This window comes from Protopterus annectens, chromosome 4.part1 (assembly GCF_019279795.1).
Source record: "Protopterus annectens isolate FY-2018-M chromosome 4.part1, PAN1.0, whole genome shotgun sequence".
NCBI classification, from domain to species: Eukaryota; Metazoa; Chordata; order Ceratodontiformes; family Protopteridae; genus Protopterus; species Protopterus annectens.
Genome location: NC_056734.1, coordinates 599,082,138 through 599,103,805, shown reverse-complemented (window position 1 = coordinate 599,103,805; position 21,668 = coordinate 599,082,138). Strand labels below are relative to the sequence as shown.

At 39.4% G+C, this 21,668-nt stretch overlaps 1 protein-coding gene across 1 annotated transcript in view; it reads right to left on the bottom strand.

Moving 5' to 3' along the window:
* Positions 1 to 21,668, bottom strand: part of CHRD (chordin) — a 130,761-nt gene that overhangs the window by 45,367 nt on the left and 63,726 nt on the right. The window contains exons 9-12 of the mRNA XM_044070405.1: positions 8,983 to 9,065; positions 6,442 to 6,589; positions 4,166 to 4,272; positions 1,253 to 1,369 (exon numbers count right to left, since the gene is read on the bottom strand). Coding sequence (XP_043926340.1) covers positions 1,253 to 1,369; positions 4,166 to 4,272; positions 6,442 to 6,589; positions 8,983 to 9,065 — 455 coding nt within the window. The remainder of the gene's footprint in view (positions 1 to 1,252; positions 1,370 to 4,165; positions 4,273 to 6,441; positions 6,590 to 8,982; positions 9,066 to 21,668) is intronic.

The window sequence follows — 21,668 nt, the reverse complement described above, 5'->3', positions numbered from 1 at the left end:
CATTAAAGCAATGCAAACACACCCACATATGACCACACTTGTATTGTAGAGTTCTTATGATATAGACTGCAAAGCAGGTTATGGTCTGTTTCCCCACATTACTTTGCCCACTTAATTTTTCTAATTGCAAGAATACCGTTAACACTGACATCATTATTTAAAGAACAGTTGCATGCCAAGTAATACATTTCCTCTTCAAGGTATAGTTTCCTTTTTATAAAGTGGTGTCTATATTTCTATTCAAAAATATAAATTAATCTATTGCTTCCTTTACTGTTTATGTACTTTTCAATCTCCTTGGTGTACACCATGTCAGGTCTGCATGTAATCTCATGTTATTTGCTTTGGAAATTTGTCTTATTGGTTTTTAGATTACTTATTGCTCATTATACTTCAAACCTGATGCTGTTTCTATACTACTTATTACCCATTACACTGCAAACCTGCTGCCATTTCTAGATTACTTATTGCCCATTATACTACAAACCTGCTGCCATTTCTAGATTACTTATTACCCATTATACTGCAAACCTGCTGCCATTTCTAGATTACTTATTACCCATTATACTACAAACCTGCTGCCATTTCTAGATTACTTATTGCCCATATACTGCAAATCTGCTGCAGTCCTCCTATCCCACAACAGCCATAAAATAAATTGCTAGATTTAAAAAGTAAAAAATAGCTACTCCTACAGTGTAGAGAAAATCTAGTATTAACAATGTACATGTGAGTAAGAGATATTTGGACATCTTAGACATTAATAACGAGAAGCTTGGCACTTCTGGCTAACTGCATAAGTGAGAGAGAGAGATTTCAGTTGGTATAAGTTTTTACTCTTTACAAAAGTAACTAAAAGGGTGATAATATGAAGATAACAAATGTTACATGAATGTTTGCTTTAAAAATAGTAAAAGAACAGAACTCAAAGCATCACCGGAAAAATGTAATGAAATTCTTTTCAGAGGTTCTCAAAAGAAGTAATAACTGAGAGTGCTCCAATTCTGAGTGACTGGAGAGATCAACCTGAAATCATAGTAAATGCAAAATAATATTATCTTGATGGAGACCTACTATTTTTCAGATACAAATTCCTTAAAAGATATAACAATGTTAGTGCAACATCAATCATCAACCCATTTTCTGTTGAACCATATTATATAGTAACACTAACCTTTAAGACTGACACACTACAAAAGGAACTGCATAACAACTTAGATCTGAAAAATCTTTTTATTTTTTGTGTACTTACCAAACCATTCTTGAAGTCATGTGTCATATCATAAATAACATTACGCTTGTTCTTCCTTCGAGGTTTGGTCTCCAGAGTAATTTCAATAACCTCACTGGCAGTGCCTGCCACCTGAATCTGAGACAAATGAAAGTTACTGAAACCTTTTGCAAAATGTAGTCAAGACTAACATGATTTTAAGTTATCACATTGACTTCCGTAATATCAAGTCCCAGCCTCATCCTAATCCTCAGGCTCACCATGTCTTCATCATCATAATCATTAGCCTGAATGACTTCATCATCACCATCATCATCATCATCATCCCAATTTCATTATTACAATAATTGTCATCATTACACTGACTTCTTCTTCATCATTATCCCAATTTTTTATCAACAACATTTCATCATTATTTATTTTTATTTATTTTATTTTACATTTGTTGACCAGGCTAGTCTAACTGGATACATGTCCATTTTCAGTAGAGGCCCGGGGGAGATAAGCTCCAAGATAGAACAATGAAATTAACAAGATAACAAATAAGGAAACATTAAACAAAAAAAAAACATCATATTTACAATGCATATTACAGGTTATCACAGTAAATTCAGCAGTGCAGAATACAGGCATAACATAGCATGCTAGTACAATCAAGATGTTCTAGAGGGAGATAGTATTATGGTTAATAAGGAAGGAGTTTACAGTTAATGAGTAGAAGGGGTAGACAGAGCAAAGTATTAAGAGATACATAACTAGTCAGGCTTAGTACAGGGGCATAACCACTGTGTTCTGAGGAACACTTTCAATTTGTTTTTGAAGCAGGATACTGAGGGACGTGAGGAGAGTTCACTGGGGAGGAGATTCCAGGCTTTTCCAACAATATTAGAAAAAAGGGAGTCACCAGCCTTGTTGTTTGGTTTAGTGCTATGTACTAGAAGTCTCTGAGAAGACCTTAAGGATTTCAGGTTTTTATGGGGAGTGATGAGTGTGGATAGAATAGGAGTTTTGGAAGGTTTGTAAAAAGTGTTGTGGGCTGTAGATAGTTGATGGAATTTAATGAGATTTTGTTGCCATCACTGTCAGACTCTTTATCATTTCCCTTCCAAGGACTCCAGAGGTGGCTTACAGTATAGGATCAATGTGTGTGTGTGTGTGTGTGTGTGTGTGTGTGTGTGTGTGTGTGTGTGTGTGTGTGTGTGTGTGTGTGTGTGTGTGTGTGTGTGTGTGTGTGTGTGTGTGTGTGTGGTGTTTGTGTGTGTGTGGTGTTTGTGTGTGTGTGTGTGTGTGTGTGTATGTGTGTGTGTGTGTCTGTGTGTCTGTGTATGTCTCTTTCTACCTGTCAAAGCCTTTTACAGTTATATCCATGTCTATGTGTTGTAGCACACCTCGGCATTAATATCCATTTGGCTTTTCCATAAGAATCTTACTAAAATTTCAAGAAAATGTGCTATTACCTAAGGTTATCAGTACTGTGTTTAAAAGTATTGAATCAATGCCTCTATTCATGCCCTAATAACCATTATATGTTCTTGTTAATGATCGTCAGGTAACCGTAACTGTCTATATTGATGTACTGTGTGCATATGTATATCTGTACCAAGACACCTCAGAATTACACCCAACTCCAAATTTTAGTAAATTACTGCATCTATAAATATATGTAAGTTCACATTAGTGCCCTTGTTTCTTTATGGTCATATTTAACAGTCTGATCAGGTGTTTATGCTCATATGCTAATTTTTGTATCTACCTATCTATGTATACAGTAGTGCATAATGCACATTGATTTATTTGTATTGCAATGTTCTCAGTTTACAGTGAAAAAAAAAAAGCTAAATCATTTCATTGGCAAAGACCAGTGTTTTTTTTTTTGGACATTGAATGATATATGACACAGATGGAAAGCCACAGTATTTTAATAACAAACTGATGCTTTAGTCATGGAAGCATTATAATAATCAATGCATACAGTGTTGAACAAATTAAAAATAGTTGACTGAGCATAGTAACAGTTATTGTTAACAAGTAATGTGATATTGGATTTGAAAAAAAGGATGCTATAGCAAAATATTTTGCAAAAGACCTAGACCTAAACTTAAAATGTATCCATATTCTTGCACAAGCTAACCAGTCCTGTGACTTATCTGTTCCAAAATGTGAGGGCTGTGTAACAAATGACAGTCTCCAGCTCTTGGTTTTGAATTAAGTGATTTTGAAGAAAAATAGAAGTGAAAAAATGGCTACGTACACAATGTGATTGTGTTAATGTGTTAAAATGGGTACTGTTGATCAAAATGACTTTATTATACATTACTTAAACAAGCTGGGCAATGACCTAAAAGATGTACTTATTTATTTGTTTGTTTGTTTTTCACCTGGTAGCCCCAGATGCTTTATTTATTTTATTTCTTATTGCCTTGTCTGTATTCTTCACACATCATCTTTCCCTTTATTTCCTAAACTTTAATCTACATTCAGATTGTTTTATTAGTTATTTTTTGTTGGGTTTGTTTTATTAGTTTTTTTTTGGGGGGGGTTGTTTTATTAGTTATTATTTTTTTGGGTGTTTTTAGACTTTGGTTCTACTTTCAAATTGATTTCAAGCTGGGCATTGCCAAATGATCAAGAGTTCATCTATTTTCTGTTACTAACAAATTAGTGTCAGGGACAGGAATATAATGTTTAGGTAAATAAGAAACCATACTTTGCAATGATGGCATCAGCTTTGTGAGTCTCAGAAAGTGAATAATTTTGTATACTAATAATTAAATAAACCACAGTCCATTAAGAAAGGGTGACTAAGTTATGCCTTGTAAATATAAGACCGCTGGAGATTCTGAATTAATGGGCTACAGATAAAAGCTTGTGTAATGTAATACAGATGTTGAGCTGCTGTGTTCCTCGTCATTAATTTTATTAAAAGTAAGATACCTGGTATTCAAGTGTTCCATTGTCATGCAGGCTTAGCTTAGCAGAACCAACAGCTCCAGTTTTGCTTGGAATCAGAGCATCTCCTCCAGAAAGGACACTGTGTATAGCTATAAGAAAAAAAAAAGTATGATCAATTGTTGTTTACCTGTTAAGACATATTATTAGTCACAAAGTGAAAGTTAAAGATTTGTTATTTATTTATTTAGTTACTTTAAATTTCTGAATGCACCAACTATACCCAAGTAAACTAACAAAGAAAAGTAAGCAAATAAATGGCTTAATCCAGAGTACATATGTGTTTCTATCATCTCAATATGACAGGAAAAAAAAAACAGAAGTGTTGTGTTGGTAACCTAGGTTACACAATTAATCTTGATTTGGCTGGTGAGGAATGCATAATAGAAAAGCTATTAGGTATTTCTTCATTTAGATCCAAAAATGCTCAAAAGTATAGACATACAGCAGATGACATACTGAGACTGCCTCTAAACTGTGGCATACATCTCTTCACAAATGCACATGGCCTAGACACTGGTAGAGAAAGACAAGCTGCCTGAATGTGGTGATCCACTTGTTCTCTGCAAAAGTGGCTGAGACATGGTAGGCTTAAAAGCTGTTTATCATTGGAACATTCTGCCTTCCAGTTCAGAAAGCCAAGGAGTGATAATATTTAAAAAAGACAAGAAAAACGGAAGGCCCAATTAAAACATTGATCCCTGTTATACACACACACACACACACACACACACACATATATATATATATATATATATATATATATATATATATTAATTGTGTGTGTGTGTTTGTGTGTATATATATATATATATATATATATATATATATGTGTGTGTGTGTGTATATATATATATATATATATATATATATATATATATATATATATATATATATATATATGGGTCCCCTTCACATGGTCGACAGTTCATTTGATCGACATTTATTTGGTCGACAATTCATATGGTTGACAGGCAGATTTGCCCCTCTCCCCAATGTTGTGCAACCCTGGAGTTGATATATATAGTTAGGGGGGGTGTGGGGGGCAAAGCCCCCCACATAAAACTGCTTGTCGATCAAATGAATTGTCGACCAAATAAAAGTCGGTCAAATGAACTGTCAACCATGTGAAGTAGACCCACCTGCACTATGGAGCTTCTAGATAGTTTAAGAACGGCAAGGCACACGTTCACCACTGCCACAGTACTCCGATGTTTGGCACTATGATGGTGACAGTATCTGAGGGGGAGGTACCACCATTCCTCCTGTGTGTGCTTTGCAAATCTTGTCTTATTAGCTCAGTATTTTAACTCTGAAACCGTTGAACAAACTTTACCGAACTACTAATTATGATGAGGAACCGTGTTCTTTTACAGACGTAATGTCGTTTTGGAAAGGAGAATTTGGTCAAAATTTTACATCTCTAAATTTAAATTAAACAAAAAAATGCAAGAAGACCTGATAAAAGGGAAAAGGATGACTTGACAAGAAATTACCTTTTCATTCTCAGAGCACAGCAAAGGACATTTTTTTTAATTATTTGGAGTACAGAGACCTTGGAGATGATTATGCAAAGAGTTCACAGTTGCTTCTGAGAACAGTAGTTTCTTCGGCAAACTGTATTTTTAGTAATATGGGTTTGCGTATACATAATCTGACAACATTGTAGCAGGACTTTTTAATCTACTTTCCCTTGCAAGAACCAAATGCTAAACAGAGCTCTTTAACAAAATACTGAGGCATGAGTAAGAATATTGCTATTGAAATAGATAAAACTAAAATGATGCACCTATATAATTTCACAATCTAAAACAACACAGGGAACTCACAAAGTGTTTTTTTTTCAAAGGGGATGTGTCTTCCTGCATCATTCAGTGAGGGAGCTATGAGCTCATACTCTCATTCTTTAAATATGTTATCTCAAAGGTCAACTAAAATGGAGAAAAGTAACAAAAAGAAAAATTCACCTTTCCATTTACTCTGAGTTATCCCAACATGGAAACACTACAGTGATAAAAAAGATATTTCTGTATAAAAACCTTGGGAGTGTTGCTGTTTTGATTTGTAACCTCCCAGGGTTTTGCATGTTTTAGGTTTGCTTAATCACATTCTGATAAATGAAGAGTGATTATTTACAGTAAATCCAGTTATATAAAACAAAATTACTTTTATAGCTTTGCATTAGATTATCAGCTGTCAAACAATTTATATAAAACACTGATCATGAATTCCTGAAATTAAGACACAAAATCATTACTTACTATCACACGTTTTCTTGGAAGTGATAAAGCCAGATATCCGTCGGGAATCTGTACCTTGAGTTTCTACAGAGATTTCAAGCTGACCATGAGAAAGCCAAAACATTTCTCTAGTGGAAAGATCAGTTAGCACCTCTGCAAAATCAGGATCCTGTTGTAGACAACAAAAAAATCAAAACAAATCAGGATGACTGCAAAACACAATCATTTTAACTAATTTTCTCATATTTAAGCTGGTTAATCATAGCACTGTACGCTATTAACTTAGTATGTTGAAATAGATTCATTGCGTGCAATCTGCTATGGGTCCACTTATGGTGGGGAAGGGACCATCCTGGTAGTTTTCGTAGAGGTCTAAAAATCATGACTATGTCCCTGAAAACGTGATTCACAAAGAAGCATACCTAAAAATTGAAAGTGATGGAGCATTTCTGAGGAGGATTTTCTACAAGCTTCCTAAGAATACAGACATTATAATAACATGATGTATGAGCTTCCCGCTTATGTAGAAAGGTCATTTCTTGAAGTTTGAGGACTAGGTTAAGCATGTAAATGCAGTTATCCAAAACAATGTAATGCATTCTTTATTGGATTGCATTCATGCCCTTAACTTAGGTTTATGATGGACAGATAATTGTATATTACTTCCCCAGTATAACATGTAATGTTTTGGTTAACACAAAAAAAGTTTTGTCTGTAATAAAATGCAGTAGTGCTCTCAACATATATCTGAAAATTGTACAGGACTGAGATCTAAAAAGGTGTTGTGCATGGATATTCAGAAACTACTTGATTACATACCAAACTGTCAAAAAATTCCTGTCAGAAATATTCCTTGTGGTCAATCATCTAGTATTCATAAAAAATATTTGTCTGCATTAATAATGCTATTTCTTGAAAATTAGATGGCTACCTATCTAACTACTAACTGACAATATCTTAAGATGCATATTATATGCATTTTCTCACCCTGCATCGTATGAGCATACCACTGAATAGATTTATGCATAGCCAAAACAGTAGTGGGTGAAATGATTGCTGCCCTGGGTGCAAACTGTTAGGGTCCTGATCTGCACTGTAAAATAGGTGATGATCTTTGTAAATGTTTTAGCAGCAACACGACATGAAAGTTGATTAAATATCATCCTTCAATTAGATGTGCAATTTGTGACTGGACTGCATATACTGAAAGGTCAGTGCAATTACAAGGCTGCAAATGGTACATATGTAATTATCAATTACGATCACAACTGTTTATTTTATTATTTCTTAGATATAAATACACATGCATGAACCTGCATATCTCTCTCTCTCTCTCTCTCTCTATATATATATATATATATATATATATATATATACCAAATGATACATGCAAACACTATGAGGCAACAATGCTAAGTGCTGTGTCATTGTGCTGCATTATTTTTTTTTTCATTCAAACTGTAATACTAATTGTTGTAGGGAGCAACTTTAAATAATGCTTACTCTATGAGCAGGTGGTATACACATAAACTGGTGTAAATTCATGTACTCATTTGGTGTAAAACTTTTTCAGCATGTAAGCAGTAAATCTTTTATTCTTGATTACTGCAAAAAATGGAAGATACATAATTCATGCACTCTGTCATGACTAAGTACAAAAGTGGTCAGCCTGGTGGAAACCATAAATTATTTCACAAATAGGTATTTTCTTCTAGAAATCTCAAGTTCTCTGAATTGCTGCAGTGTAGTTTTACATAACTTTGCATTAATATTCGGATTGAGCTGGGGAATGTCTCAGCCATAGTGTGATATATGCTTTAAATGCAAGCATAATCTTATATTAATCATCTTAATATTACATGCCTGCTATGGTTATGACTTATAACCCTATTGAAGCTGTTGAAATGCATTCTGAAATTTTGCAGAAATAAAAATCAAATTTCAGTATCACTTTTTATACTGATATTTATTTCTATGCAGAACAGATACTCCTTTGGTACTTAGGAACCTGCCATTGCAAATGCATAACAAAAGAATGGAGGAAAAATGCTACGAAACTAAGAGTAGGATACATCTAAGTATAAATTCCCCAACTACTACTTTCATAATATTTTATAAACAAGCTACCTAACCCTGACTTAATGCAAATAGACAGTGTCAGGATACAGGTTTTTCATTACAGGGACTATAACTCTCGTATCAGTAAAAATAATATAACTGATCAAGGCTACAGAACTAGTTTGAAAATAAATGCATATGAATAGTAACTAGCTGGGCAATTGTTCTGAACCAGTCAGATTGAAGACAAGCTCTCAGCTGGAAGACCTGGCCATATGCGTCTTTGAGTGAACCATGGAAGGGCAGAACACAATGATGTCTCAGAAATGGAAAGGCATGGTTTTCATTAACTAACATGTGTTTTTAGTTGTCTCTGTTTGTAGCATGCCTCAGCAGGACCCAACAGCCTGAACTAATTCAGTTATGTGGGAAATGGAAATATGAAAAGTCTAGTCTTGCATATATATTGAGAACATGAAGTTTGGTCAGCAAATGCATCCTTACCTGTGCTGTGATGTTTGCTCGGATTTCACGTAAGACTTTGTTCTGGTGGGAAAGATGGACAAGAATAGGTGCCAGAGGGTGGACTGAAATTTAAAATAAAAGCAATGCATCATGAACTGGTAATACAAATGCAACAAACGCTATGCTTTCTGCTAGTCTGCAGTTAGTAAATATACTGATAGACCTCTTCCTAGTAATGTCTGGCTTACTTTAATTTCTATGAAGCACTTATGATAGAAATCTTGCAACTACAGCTTTTAATAATGATATCACTTCTTTTTATAGGTACACTGCAGATTTTCACAACAGGTTCACTAACCAAGTATTCACAGTGAAGAAAGTTACTGCTATACAGTCAGGAAAGCTGTTCTTCAAACATGGTAGTATTTTTGCACTGGAAGGGCACTGACAAAGCTTAAATTCTTCATGACTGCTGTGAGTTTCTGCCTGAAATTTTGCACAGCATCCTCTAATTGAGTAAAAAAGGGCACAGCTAAGAGGGTGTGTTAAATATGTAGTTACATGTCACCTACTATAAATAAAAGGGGGTTTGCAGGGACCCAAGTAATAAATGGACCAGGTTATCCCAAGACAGACATAGTGCCATATAGCATAAGGACAATCAATACATATTTAAGTACGACAGCAATATAATGCTTTTTATTCTAATAAATAAAAGAATAAACAGGCATAGTATTGTACTGAAGCAAGGGGCATTAGGTTTTGTGCACTGTTGCTCATTCAGGAGCATGCCACTTCATCAAAAGTGGAGATAGCCTTTTTCTTCATTATTTTGTGACTTCGGAGTTGGTATATATAATTCCAGGGTGTGTAGGGGTGTCCTCCAATATAGGGGATGCAGGGGGGTTGACACCCTGCAAAAAAAATTAATTTCAATGTTCACTGATGGCGGTTTTGGTGAACTTGTTTTAGCTTCTTTGTATTCGCTGAAACTGGCTCAATTAATCAGCATGAATCCATTCACTCTAACTGTACATCAATCCATAATGCAAGAAGTGAAAGGTAACTGGTAAAATGACTGTAAACATTTAATGCTAGTCTATTCTGCTCATTACAATGTACAAAACATTGGGTATATTAGGCAGCAGCTTTTAGTTGGGCTGGAATTGTAGTTACAGAGCAGCATTTAGGTGAACTGAATTCAAGGGCTATGCAGTGAGGAATATCTCTGTCTCATGTAATACGTAGCTTGGGCTCCAGTATCACTGGAAAACACATGGACATTATGCCATTGTATCAAAAATAGGAAGTCAGATGGTGTCTCTTGTGGAGAATAACCCACAGTGTTATTTTGGCATTACATTTACACTGCCACACAGGTGCCTACATCTATGCGATTTAATTACTGTTTATTGGGTGCATTTGTTACCTGTGTAAGAACACTAATAGTCCCTTTCTAGGCATGCTCTTGGTGCAAGCAGAATAATTGTGCATGGCTGCCGTACCTTATACACACTGCAATATATATATATATATATATATATATATCTGTGTGTGTGTGTGTGTGTGTGTGTGTGTGTGTGGTGTGTGGGTATAGATGAATGTATATATATATATATATATATATATATATATATATATGGATTCCATACATTTGGTCAAATTACACTTAGTCGAAAATGATACCAGGCATTGCACTTGACTGAAAGCTCACTTGACTGAAAGCTCATTTGGTTGAAAATGGAATATAGCACCTGCCCCACTGCAGTGCAACTCTGGAGTGAGAATATTAAATAAGGGGGGTGTGGGGTGAATGTATATCCATTAGAAATGCATTGATATATATATATATATATATATATATATATATATATATATATATATATATATATATCTTTAGTAAAAACTATCCCCCCACACTCCCCTTATTTAAAATTCTCACTCCAGGGTTGCACTGCAGTACGGCAGGGGCTATATTCCATTTTCAACCAAATGTAATTCGACCAATTGAGCTTTCAGTCAAGTGAGCTTTCAGTCAAGTGAAATGCCTAGAATAACTTTTGACTAATTGTAATTGAACCAAATGTATGAAATCCATATATATATATATATATATATATATATATATATATATATATATATATATATATATATAGGTGCCTTATATTTTGTCAAATGCCTGTGTTGTTGACAAAGCACAGTGATAGCAATTTCAGTCAAACATTTGGCTTGTCAGTGGTAGGAGACATTGAACATTAGCTTGTTTCCTATCTTGGGGTGTATGAGGTGTGCTTTCATATAGATTAGTGGGGGTTTACCAATTAGGGCTAGAATAAGGGCTAGGTTAGGATACAGACTGTTTCTGATTTAGGGTCAGAGTCAGGGCTATATAGGGTGAAAGTTTTAGCATTGTGTATGTATGCTGTTAAGTGTGCAGAGTGTGCAGGCATGCACGCACATGTGTGTGTGTGTGTGTGTGTATGTGTGTGTGTGTGTGTGTGTGTGTGTGTGTGTGTGTGTGTGTGTGTGTGTGTGTGTGTGTGTGTGTGTGTGTATGTGTGTGTATGTGTATGTGTGTCTTTAACTGTTTTTGCATTGGCACTATTAGTAATGAATATTTTTTGGGGGTAAAGTAATATGTAAGACTGGGATCAGTTGCAATGGCAGGGTTAAGGTTAGGTTTAGCACATGAGTGAGGTGGCATAAGGGAGTGAAGACCCTCAGAAAGTAGGCGGTGAAGGGGCTCGTCCCTTTACAAAAGCAATTATGTGTTTTTTTTGTGTTAAATCTTCACAAAACTGTATACCTTTGATTACGAATCTACTACACATTCTGCTTGCTTAGGATGTATGTTTTGTGTTTTTGCAGTCAAGTAAAACATCACTCAGATGTACTAGACTTGATTTAGAAAAGTATTTGTACCAAAACATATACAAATTTAGTGGGGAAAGTCATAAGCTCTATTAAATGTTGGCACCATGGGGACCAGAAGCCTATATAAGTCACTATACAGGCGAGCCACCTGAGAAGTGTTATGATCATTCTAAGGCTCTTTTTCCTTTCTCAGTGTCTCTATAATGCCTGACCATACAGAACTGCTGTTTTTCCACATTTTATTAACTTTTAGTTATGTACTTACCATAACTTTAGATGTTTGGGATCCATCTTGCCTACATTCTGTACTGATGGGCTCGGAGCCGATCCCTCGGCTCCGACTCGGCACGCTATGCTATAGAGTGAGGCCTCTTATTGGCTGAGCTATTTCTTATCCCAGGATGCACCACCACTAATCCCCCAGATCTTGTTTGTCCGCATTCATGCACACATGCACAACTTGTTTATATAACATTGTTAGATGTTTCAAGATGAAACAACAGGATTCGGACCTTCTGATATCCTCTGATCTCCAAGGAAGGGGGAAGGAGGGTGGGTTATTAGGAATGTAGGCGAGATGGATCCCAAACATCTAAAGTTATGGTAAGTACATAACTAAAAGATGTTATGTGATCCTATCTCACCAACATTCTGTACTGATGGGACAGCGTCCCTAGCACCTAAATCCTGGGTGGCTCATTGGAAAACACTCCTGAGCACTGTGGAACCAAATGAAGCTCGTCCTCTAGATGCCACATCCAATTTGTAGTGGGAAATGAAAGTGTCCGGGGAAGACCATGTAGCTGCAGCACAAATGTCACTAATGGCAAGCTTAGAATGAAATGCTATCGAAGTAGCCATAGCCCGTGTAGAATGAGCTTTGACAGAGGAGGTAAGCTCTTTGTTAGAATAAGAATAAGCTTGAGTAATACAGTCCCTGATCCATTTGGCAATAGTGACCTTTGTGACAGCTTTGCCCAATTTATTGTCTGCAAAGGATACAAACAACTGATCCGTTTTCCTTGTTTGTTTGGTCCTGTCTAAATAAAAACGCAACTGCCTGTGGACATCTAGTGTGTGGAATATGAATTCCGCTTTGTTAGAATATTTTGGAAAAAAGACTGGAAGTTCTAACGATTGTTGTAAGCAGAAACTGGAACAAACTTTAGGGACAAAGGAAGGATTTGGCCTTAGAGATACTCTGTCTTTGTGAAAAACCAAGTACAGGGGTTTTACTGACAAAGCTTGAAGCTCTGAAACTCTTCTGGCAGAAGTAATCGCCACCAGAAAAGCAGTTTTCCATGATAGAAACTTTAGATCACATGTAGCCGCCGGTTCAAAGGGGGAGGAAGTTAAGGCGCGTAACACCACATCGAGATCCCATGGAGGTGCAGGATGAGAAATCGGAGGTCTTAACAGAGCAGCACCTTTCAAGAAGGTCTTACACAATCTGCTGCTCATTAAAGGTGGGTTTATGGATTCGTGAAAATTGGAAATCGCTGCCAATTGGACCTTGATGGTAGAGACTGAAGAGCCTTGATTGAAAAGAGAAGTTAAAAATTTTAGTACTTCTGCCACAGGAATAGAGATGGGGTCCAGGCCCTGGAGTTGAGCCCAAATAGCAAATCTTTTCCATTTGCTAGAATACAGTTTCTTTGTAGCAGACTTATGGGCCGAAGATAATATGTGTACAACCTCTGGATCCAATGTATGACTCCTGACTATAGTCGGAATAGGAGGAGCCAAGCCGTCAATTTTAAGGTGTGCAGGGATTGGTGGAATAGTCCTGACTGATGAACCAAAAGGTCTGGGATCTGATCCAGGAACCATGGACCTTCCAGAGCATATTTCCAAAGATAGGGAAACCATACTTGACGAGGCCAGTAAGGATCAACTAAGATCATTTTGCTCCCCAAGAGAGATGCCTTTTGGATCACCCTGGGGAGGAGAGGAACTGGAGGAAAGGCATAAAGCAAGCCGGTGGGCCAAGGATGGGCTAGTGCGTCCATGGGGTTCTTCCTCAGAGCCGGGGTTAGAGAGAAGAACTCTTTGCACTTCGCATTTAGTGGAGTCGCGAAGAGGTCGCAACACGGAACTCCCCATTTGCTGAAAATCTGACTTGTAACTGTCATGTTCAGAGACCATTCATGAGGAGAGAGGATGGTTCTGCTCTGTCTGTCGGCTATCACATTGGACTTGCCCGGGATATAAGTAGCCACTAGAAAGCGTTTGGTCGAGACTGCCCATTCCCAGACTCTCATGGCCTCTCTGCAAAGAGGATAGGATCTGGTCCCTCCCTGTTTGTTCAGGTACCAGACAACTGACATGTTGTCTGAGTGAACGGCAATTACGCCCTGAGGGAGATAATCATGAAGGGCTTGAAGGGACAGAAGTACTGCCCTCATTTCTAGGATGTTGATATGAAGTAGGGTCTCTTCCGGGTGCCATCTGCCTTGGACTGACCTGCCCAGGGAATGCCCCCTCCACCCCATCTGGGAGGTGTCCGTGGTCAAAGTGGCCGCAGGAGGAGGTGGAACAAAGGGTCGTCCCTGATCCAAATTGGAGGGCACTAGCCACCAGCGAAGGTCCCGTTTGCATGTTTCCATGATCCATATGAGGTGACTGAGAGGGAGTTCCTGAAAGGACCACTGAGCTGAAAGAAGCCACTGGAGAATTCTCATGTGCAACCTTGCCAAGGGGACTAGAAGAACCATGGCGGACATGGATCCCAATAGCTGCAGGACCATCCTGGCTGGTGCTTTGGACCTGGGAAGTAAGGCTCGAACTTGAGTCTGTATGGTCTGTATTCTGTCTGTAGGTAGATAGACCCGCATTTGGTTTGAGTCTATCTCTACCCTATGAATCTTATTCGTTGAGATGGCAGCAACACAGACTTTGGCCAATTGAAGGTGATTCCAAGGGAATTGCCCAGTGATATAGTGGCTTGTAGGCTCCGCAGTAGTAGATGCTTGGAGGTGGCAGTTAGGAGCCAGTCGTCTAGATACGGAAACACCTGGAATCCTAGACTTCTCAGGTGAGCAGTCACGACTGCCAAGCACTTGGTGAACACCCTGGGGGCTGTGGTGAGACCAAAAGGCAGCGCGCAAAACTGAAAATGACTGCCTCCTAGGCTGAAGCGCAGATGTCTCCTGGATGCTTGATGTACCATGATATGGTAATAAGCGTCCTTGAGATCTATGGAGCACATCCAAACACCTTTCTCCAGCAATGGGAGAATGGTTTGTAGGGTGACCATTCAGAACTTGGACTTTCTGACTGAGCGGTTTAGGATGCTGAGGTCCAAAATGGGCCTCAAGTCCCCGGTCTTTTTTGGCACCAAAAAGAATCTTGAGTAAGTCCCTAATCCGATCTGGTCTGCGGGGACTGGTTGGATGACTCCTTTTTGCAGCAGCTTTGAAACTTCTGAGGCTGCAGTATCCCGTTGACTGGGTAGCGGGTCCGGGATTTTTTTGGACTGAGGTGGGGAGTGAGAGAAAGGGATGGTATAACCTCCGGCGATAATTCGAAGCACCCATCGGTCCTAAGAGATACCTTCCCAGACTTTCAGGTGCTTTGAAAAATGACCCCCGACTGGCTCCGGAGCTGCACAGTCAGGCAATTCCTCAGGGACTGTGAAAGGCTGAAGAGCCACGAAAGGTCTCGCGGTCTCCAGTGTTGCGAGGGCCTCTGCCGCCTCTGGGACGGCGTCTTCCGGAAGAATTTCCCCCTCCCCTGCCTCTGGAAGGGGGATCCTCCTGCTGAGAGGGGTAAGGCTTCTGAGATCTACGGAACCACATTTTCCCTCCTCTTTTAGCCTTGGGATAAGGCCGAAAGGGAGTGGAAAATCGTGCCCCTACGGCAGTCAGAGTCTTACCCTCCTGTTCGCAGTGGGTCAGTGTGTCCTTCACCTTGGGTCCAAACAGGGAGGACCCATCAAAGGGGGCATCGGCGAAGGAAGACTTAAAGGCCTCCGCGAAATGACACAGGCGGAGCCAGGCTTGTCTCCATAGAGCAATGCCTGTACCCGCCGCTCTACTCGCCCCTTCGGCCGCATAAGAAATGAGCCTCATGGACGAGTTTGAAATGGACGACAATGTAGCCAGCTGAGAGCCAACCATCTGGGCCAGCTCCTCAGGCAGGTTACCCAAGAGGGTATCGGATAGTTCTTTAATCAGATCCCTCTGAAATCTAGTAAAGTGCGTAAGGTAGTTCAAGGACCTTAATGTAAAGGCCGCTGAACTTAGGGTGCACTTTCCGTACCGATCCATGCTCCTAGACTCCTTATTAGGAGGATGGACGGACGTCGAAGCCTCTACTACATCTTGCTGGGTAGCAGATGCCACCACCAAAGCATCTACAGCCACACCTTTAGTTAGAAACTCTTTTTCAGGGGGTGCCGAGAGGAACTTATTCGGACGAGCAGGCACTGGTTCCACAGAGTCTGGGTGTTCCCACGCCCTTTGACAGATCAAATCCAAGAGCTCGTCGAAGGGCGGAGACACCCAGGAGGCAGAGGGCTGAGCCCCGAAGGCCTTAAGGAACACCGACTCATCAGCAGAAGGAGGTTTGGACTGCCAGCCACCTCGTTGTTTAAGGGCTTCCAGGATGTCTGCAAAGGAGACATCGTCCAAGGACGACTTAGGGGACCCCTCTGCATCATCGAGATCAGTGTCTGATGTAAGTGACTCATCAAGGGAGTCAACGTGCTTCCTCTTGCACGATCTTTTCCTGGGGGGTTCTTCCGAAGAAGCTTCAGAAGGACCTTCAGGAGGGGGGGAAACCCCAGTGGGGGTAACCTCAGGCCCCGGGGCTCCGCTGTCTAAGGACAGGGGGACTGCCAAAGACCCAGTCTCAGTATGCAGGGAAGGAGCTGGGGAGACCGTGGAGGTAGCCAAAGAAGATTTGGCTAACGCACTCCTCATAGCCCTGAAGGCGGGACCACCAGAATCCTGGGAGGGTCCCACCTCCATGGCCACGACAGTGGATGGCACTCCCGCCGCCGACGCACCAAGAGGGAGACTTGGGACCGAAAACATCAATCCCGAAGCATCCCCCCCAGGGCCGACGGAAGAAGTCCGTGTACTGAACTCCGACCCAAGAGCCGGAATTGGAGTAGGGTCGGGCCCAACCCTAAAACCTCCACCGGTTCCACCAGCACCGGCTCCAATGGTGCCGAGGCTGTTGGAGGAGGAACCATAGTAGCGAGGTGGACCATCGGCTCCGAAGCCGAATGGGCTGGAGCCGAAACTAGCTTTTGGAACACCGGAGACTGGAAGAGTCTTAGGAGCACCCTGTCGATGTCCGAATCAGACATCTTGGATGATCTGGAGGATACCGATTGGGTCCGAGCTGATTTCTCCATCGGCTCCAAAGGACTAGGGGACCGGCTCCGAATGGATTCTACCACTATCGGCTCCGAGGGAGATCTCAAGGCAATTTCCCTCGGTGCCGATAAGGACTTCGGCTCCGAAGGGGAAGAGTCTGAGCCGGTAACCCTCATCGGCTCCAATATCAGTGGAGCCGATGAAGGTGACCCGCCTCTCGATGCCCCAGTCCTCGGCTCCGAAACCAGAGGGGTCGATGCTGCAGGCATCGAGGCAGACCGTTCCGCCCTCCGCTCCGAAGTCCGTGGAGCCAATGGAGAAGTCTGCCTAGGTTTTTTGGCAGTCGGTTTCGACAGACTTGTCGGAGCCGATGCTTTCTTCTTTTTTGAAGGAGAGGGAGACGAAGATAAAGCCTCCTCGAAGGATGGCTTAATTAATCCCTTAAGGATTAATTTGTTTTTCCTCTCCTGGAGGACTCTTGATGAGAAGGCGTGACACACGCTACATGATTCTTGTAGGTGCTTGGCGCCTAAACAGTAAACGCATGAGGAGTGGTCGTCCGTTATGGACATCTTAAAACCACACCTCGTGCATTTTTTAAACCCGGAGGGTTTATGTTCTTTGGACATGACTAGAGAACAACACAGTTATCTAAATAACACGAAAAAATTTAGCTTAGAAGTTCAAAATATAAAGTTATATTATTTTTTTTTTTTTTTTTTTACACAAACAAATGCACAAGAAAAAACAACACAGAAAGAGAGGGTCAAGACCCTCTAACTAAAACGGGTACTTGACCCACTAATAAACGCTAGCCACAAATAACGCTAGAACAGCAAAAGGGGAAGGCCCCTCTAACTAAAACGGAAACCTTCCCTTAACAAAATATAACAACTTTCTCAACAGAATCAGCAAATATACACACGTATCACAAAAAATAGCTGTTAAAACAGCTTTTGGTTTGAAAACTAGGAAATTCCTGACAGGAAAAGTCTAAACAAATTAGTACTTAGCCCAGCCAAGTTGAGACCACGTCTTAGCTTGTAAGCGGCAAACGAGATCTGGGGGATTAGTGGTGGTGCATCCTGGGATAAGAAATAGCTCAGCCAATAAGAGGCCTCGCTCTATAGCATAGCGTGCCGAGTCGGAGCCGAGGGATCGGCTCCGAGCCCATCAGTACAGAATGTAGGCGAGATAGGATCACATAACATCTGTAGTTAAGCAGGAAAAAAAGCATTTCATCTCGTATTCCATGAGTACCTACAAATACTATAAAGCACATAAGTGCAATCCTTAGAAAAGATATGTTTTAAGTGTGATTGGGGATTATATACACTAATCCAAAACTTGAGTATCTCAGTGTATTCCACTTACTGAGAGGTACAATGATCTGACACAGCCTGAGGTAAAGTGACATTGGAGTTAGTATATGTAACTACTACTGGTGGGAGGTGTAGAGGGTAAACCCCTACAGAAACTCTTTACATTTTTTACAGTAACCTTTTGCCATTTGATGTATTTAACTGACAGTGCACATAGTCTTTTGGAGTTGCATACTTCACATTGATGTGTCTTGGACATCTGATTGGAAGCTGTTTTCCAGCTTTTAAAAATTATGGAGATATGCTATTATAGTTGCTGTGAACTATATATTAACCACATATGCACAGTTTTACATCTTCTGGCTAATGTTTGAAAAGACTGCCCTGCACAGCAGTGTCCATGCTGTCACTAATATCTGAATGGATAAAGCTGACCTTTAGAGCAAAAAAGCATATCTACCAAAGGCATTAAGAATCTGTCAGAGACTGATTGCAGTAATTTAGTTTAAACCATTATGTGAACATAACCATTCACAGTGCAGAGCACTAAGTAATGGTTAGTCTTACTTTAGGAGCACTGTATGTGGTGTAGCAGAACTCCAGATGGAATCAGAAGACTAGCTGGACATGGATGGAATACTGACTAAGCCAAAGTCTTATACTATAGGGTGGTAGGCAGGTTAGGCTAGCTGCCATTGTGGGCCATTTTAAGCCTAGCTGATTTCCTTTTCAAAGCTGAGAATCAAACCCTGTACCATGTGTCTATAAGGTAAATAGCTTAACCATTATGCCATACCTGAACCCCATCCATTTAAGAGTAGAATGCCAGACACGTTAAAAAGAGAAGTATAAATATGAGATGGCAGTCTCAGGTAAAATAACTCTGTTAAAATAAGTAAATGTAATCAAAGTCTGTAGCTACACACATTTATGAAATTGCCAGCAATTCAATTTCTCAAGTACAGCTGCCACAGGTACTCCTTTTTGAATCCATTCTGGCATTCTTTCCAGAAATCTTGCATTTTGTGAATAGATCTCTTTGATCCAATTGAATTTCTTGTCTGGGGTTGCAAATAACCAATTATCATCCAGTATTCATAATGCTGGTCCTTGGCTAAGTTACAGTGAGACATCTTACACAAAGAGGGGTCAGCACAGTTGAAGCTGGGGAGTCAAAGATGCTTCAGTGGATTTTTGCAGTCACTTATGATGGAAGCAACACATCAAAACTCTTCTGACCATTGCAGACAAGTGAGCTAGAGATTGCAGGTTGATTTTGTGTCACACTATGGATCTTTGCTCTTTTCCATGCATGGTGTTTCTTCATCAACATATCCAGAAAAACAAAGGGTGGAGGTTACTAAGGACTTATTTGTTAAGTGCAACTTTGTGTGGGGTTTGTGGATCATGAAGTGGACTTGTACAGCTTATACTAGCTGTTATAAATTATGACAGGAAGCATCAGCATCATATTTTTGTATACAACATATTTCCTCCTGTTTTCCATACTCACTAGCAGTAGACTTTTCAAAAAATATCTCCTACTAGACAAGGGAAGAGGTTAACAGTATTGCTTAAAATGCATGGGACTCTTCTTATGTTAATTTCTAAGAAATTTATAAAATAGGAACAGCATTTTATTTTTCCATAAATTTCCAAAACTGTGAACATCTTTAAAATAATGTATTTAGGAGAAAGAAGAAACAGAAACAGAAGCAGAGGAACAGAGGAAAGTGATACAACTTTCTCAGGGTCTCATTCTTCCATGTGTTACTTCTTCAGGAGAGAGAGAAATTACAAAACATATGGACAGTAAATAGAAATCATAAGAGCTATATAGCTTGCACCTGCATACATAAAGTGTTAGATGTGTCTATATCTATTATAACCTCATAAATCACAGCCAGTGTTCTCTAAGATTAATTGGCTGTAGTCTTAGATACAAAGTAATGACAAAAAGCTATTGCATCAGTACATAAAATGCTTTTTTCCTTGTTACTAGCATCCAAACTCTTACATGTTTATACTTTCTCAGTTTATCAAGTAGCATATTCTTTTACTAATATTGCACTTGTGTTTTTTGTTTCTTTTCAAATAAGGTGAAGGTAAAGGTATGCAAAGTTACTGTTTGTTTTCTGTTAACTGATATATAGCACATATGCATGTAACAAAGATTCCCCATTACTAGGCTGGGAGTTCAATCTCAGTGAATACCTCTTCAAATATTATTGCGTTATTATATTCAGTAAGGAGCTATGTGCCTATAGCAGGAAGTCATACTTTGACTGCACCTATTGTATTTTAAACCCATTCTCTTAATTCAGGTATCTATATGTTAATCTTGTTCTATAATATAATGGTTACAGAAGTGATACCTATGCAATCAGAAGGGTGGGACACTGCTGTTATATGACAAGCTCGTGAAAGAGCCTCTCCACAAAGCAGTTTTGCAGGGAGTGAATCAGTTACATTAAGCATATGTACTTTCTGCATTCTACCAATGTAAATCTCCAGTGCTGCTGGTGAAAAATAGCAAGGTGTATTTTTATTAGAAGTTCACTATATAGTGAGATGGGAATGACAACACTGTGCTCCCAAATCACTTTTCTTGTTTCATAAGATGAAATGAAAGTGACTGGTATCCACACCTAGCTATCTGTGAAAAACACAAAATGTGAACTAGGCCTGCAAAAATCCAGGATGCACTAGAGCTTCTAGCTGCAAGTCCTCTGCAGGAATAGTCAGGCATGGACATACAGTGGGGTCATGACATATAGAACACAGCAAGGGTAACAACAGAAGGTACTGTATAGGTGCATTTGCAATTACTGATATTCTGTAAAGTGCATAATTTCTAAAATGTTCTATGTAGATATACTTCAGAGTAGAATCCCAGATTTCACAACCATTTTTCCCTTGACAGTTTGTTCATTATTTTATAACATGCAGTGCCAAGAAGATTAAGGTACCAGCATCTCAGCTTTGTTCCATATACATAACAAAGGAAAATAACTTAAGATAGTTTCATGTTATACCAGACTCATGGCATACAAGTATTAGACACAAGGGCATAACTTTTCCCCTCACAAAAATAGAAGGGATTTGAGAAGTAGTTCTTCTATGAAAGTCCCAAACATATATTTTAAGTCAGAGATGAACTGGTGAAGATTTTATTTTCAAATGGATGAGACCTCACTCTAAAAAC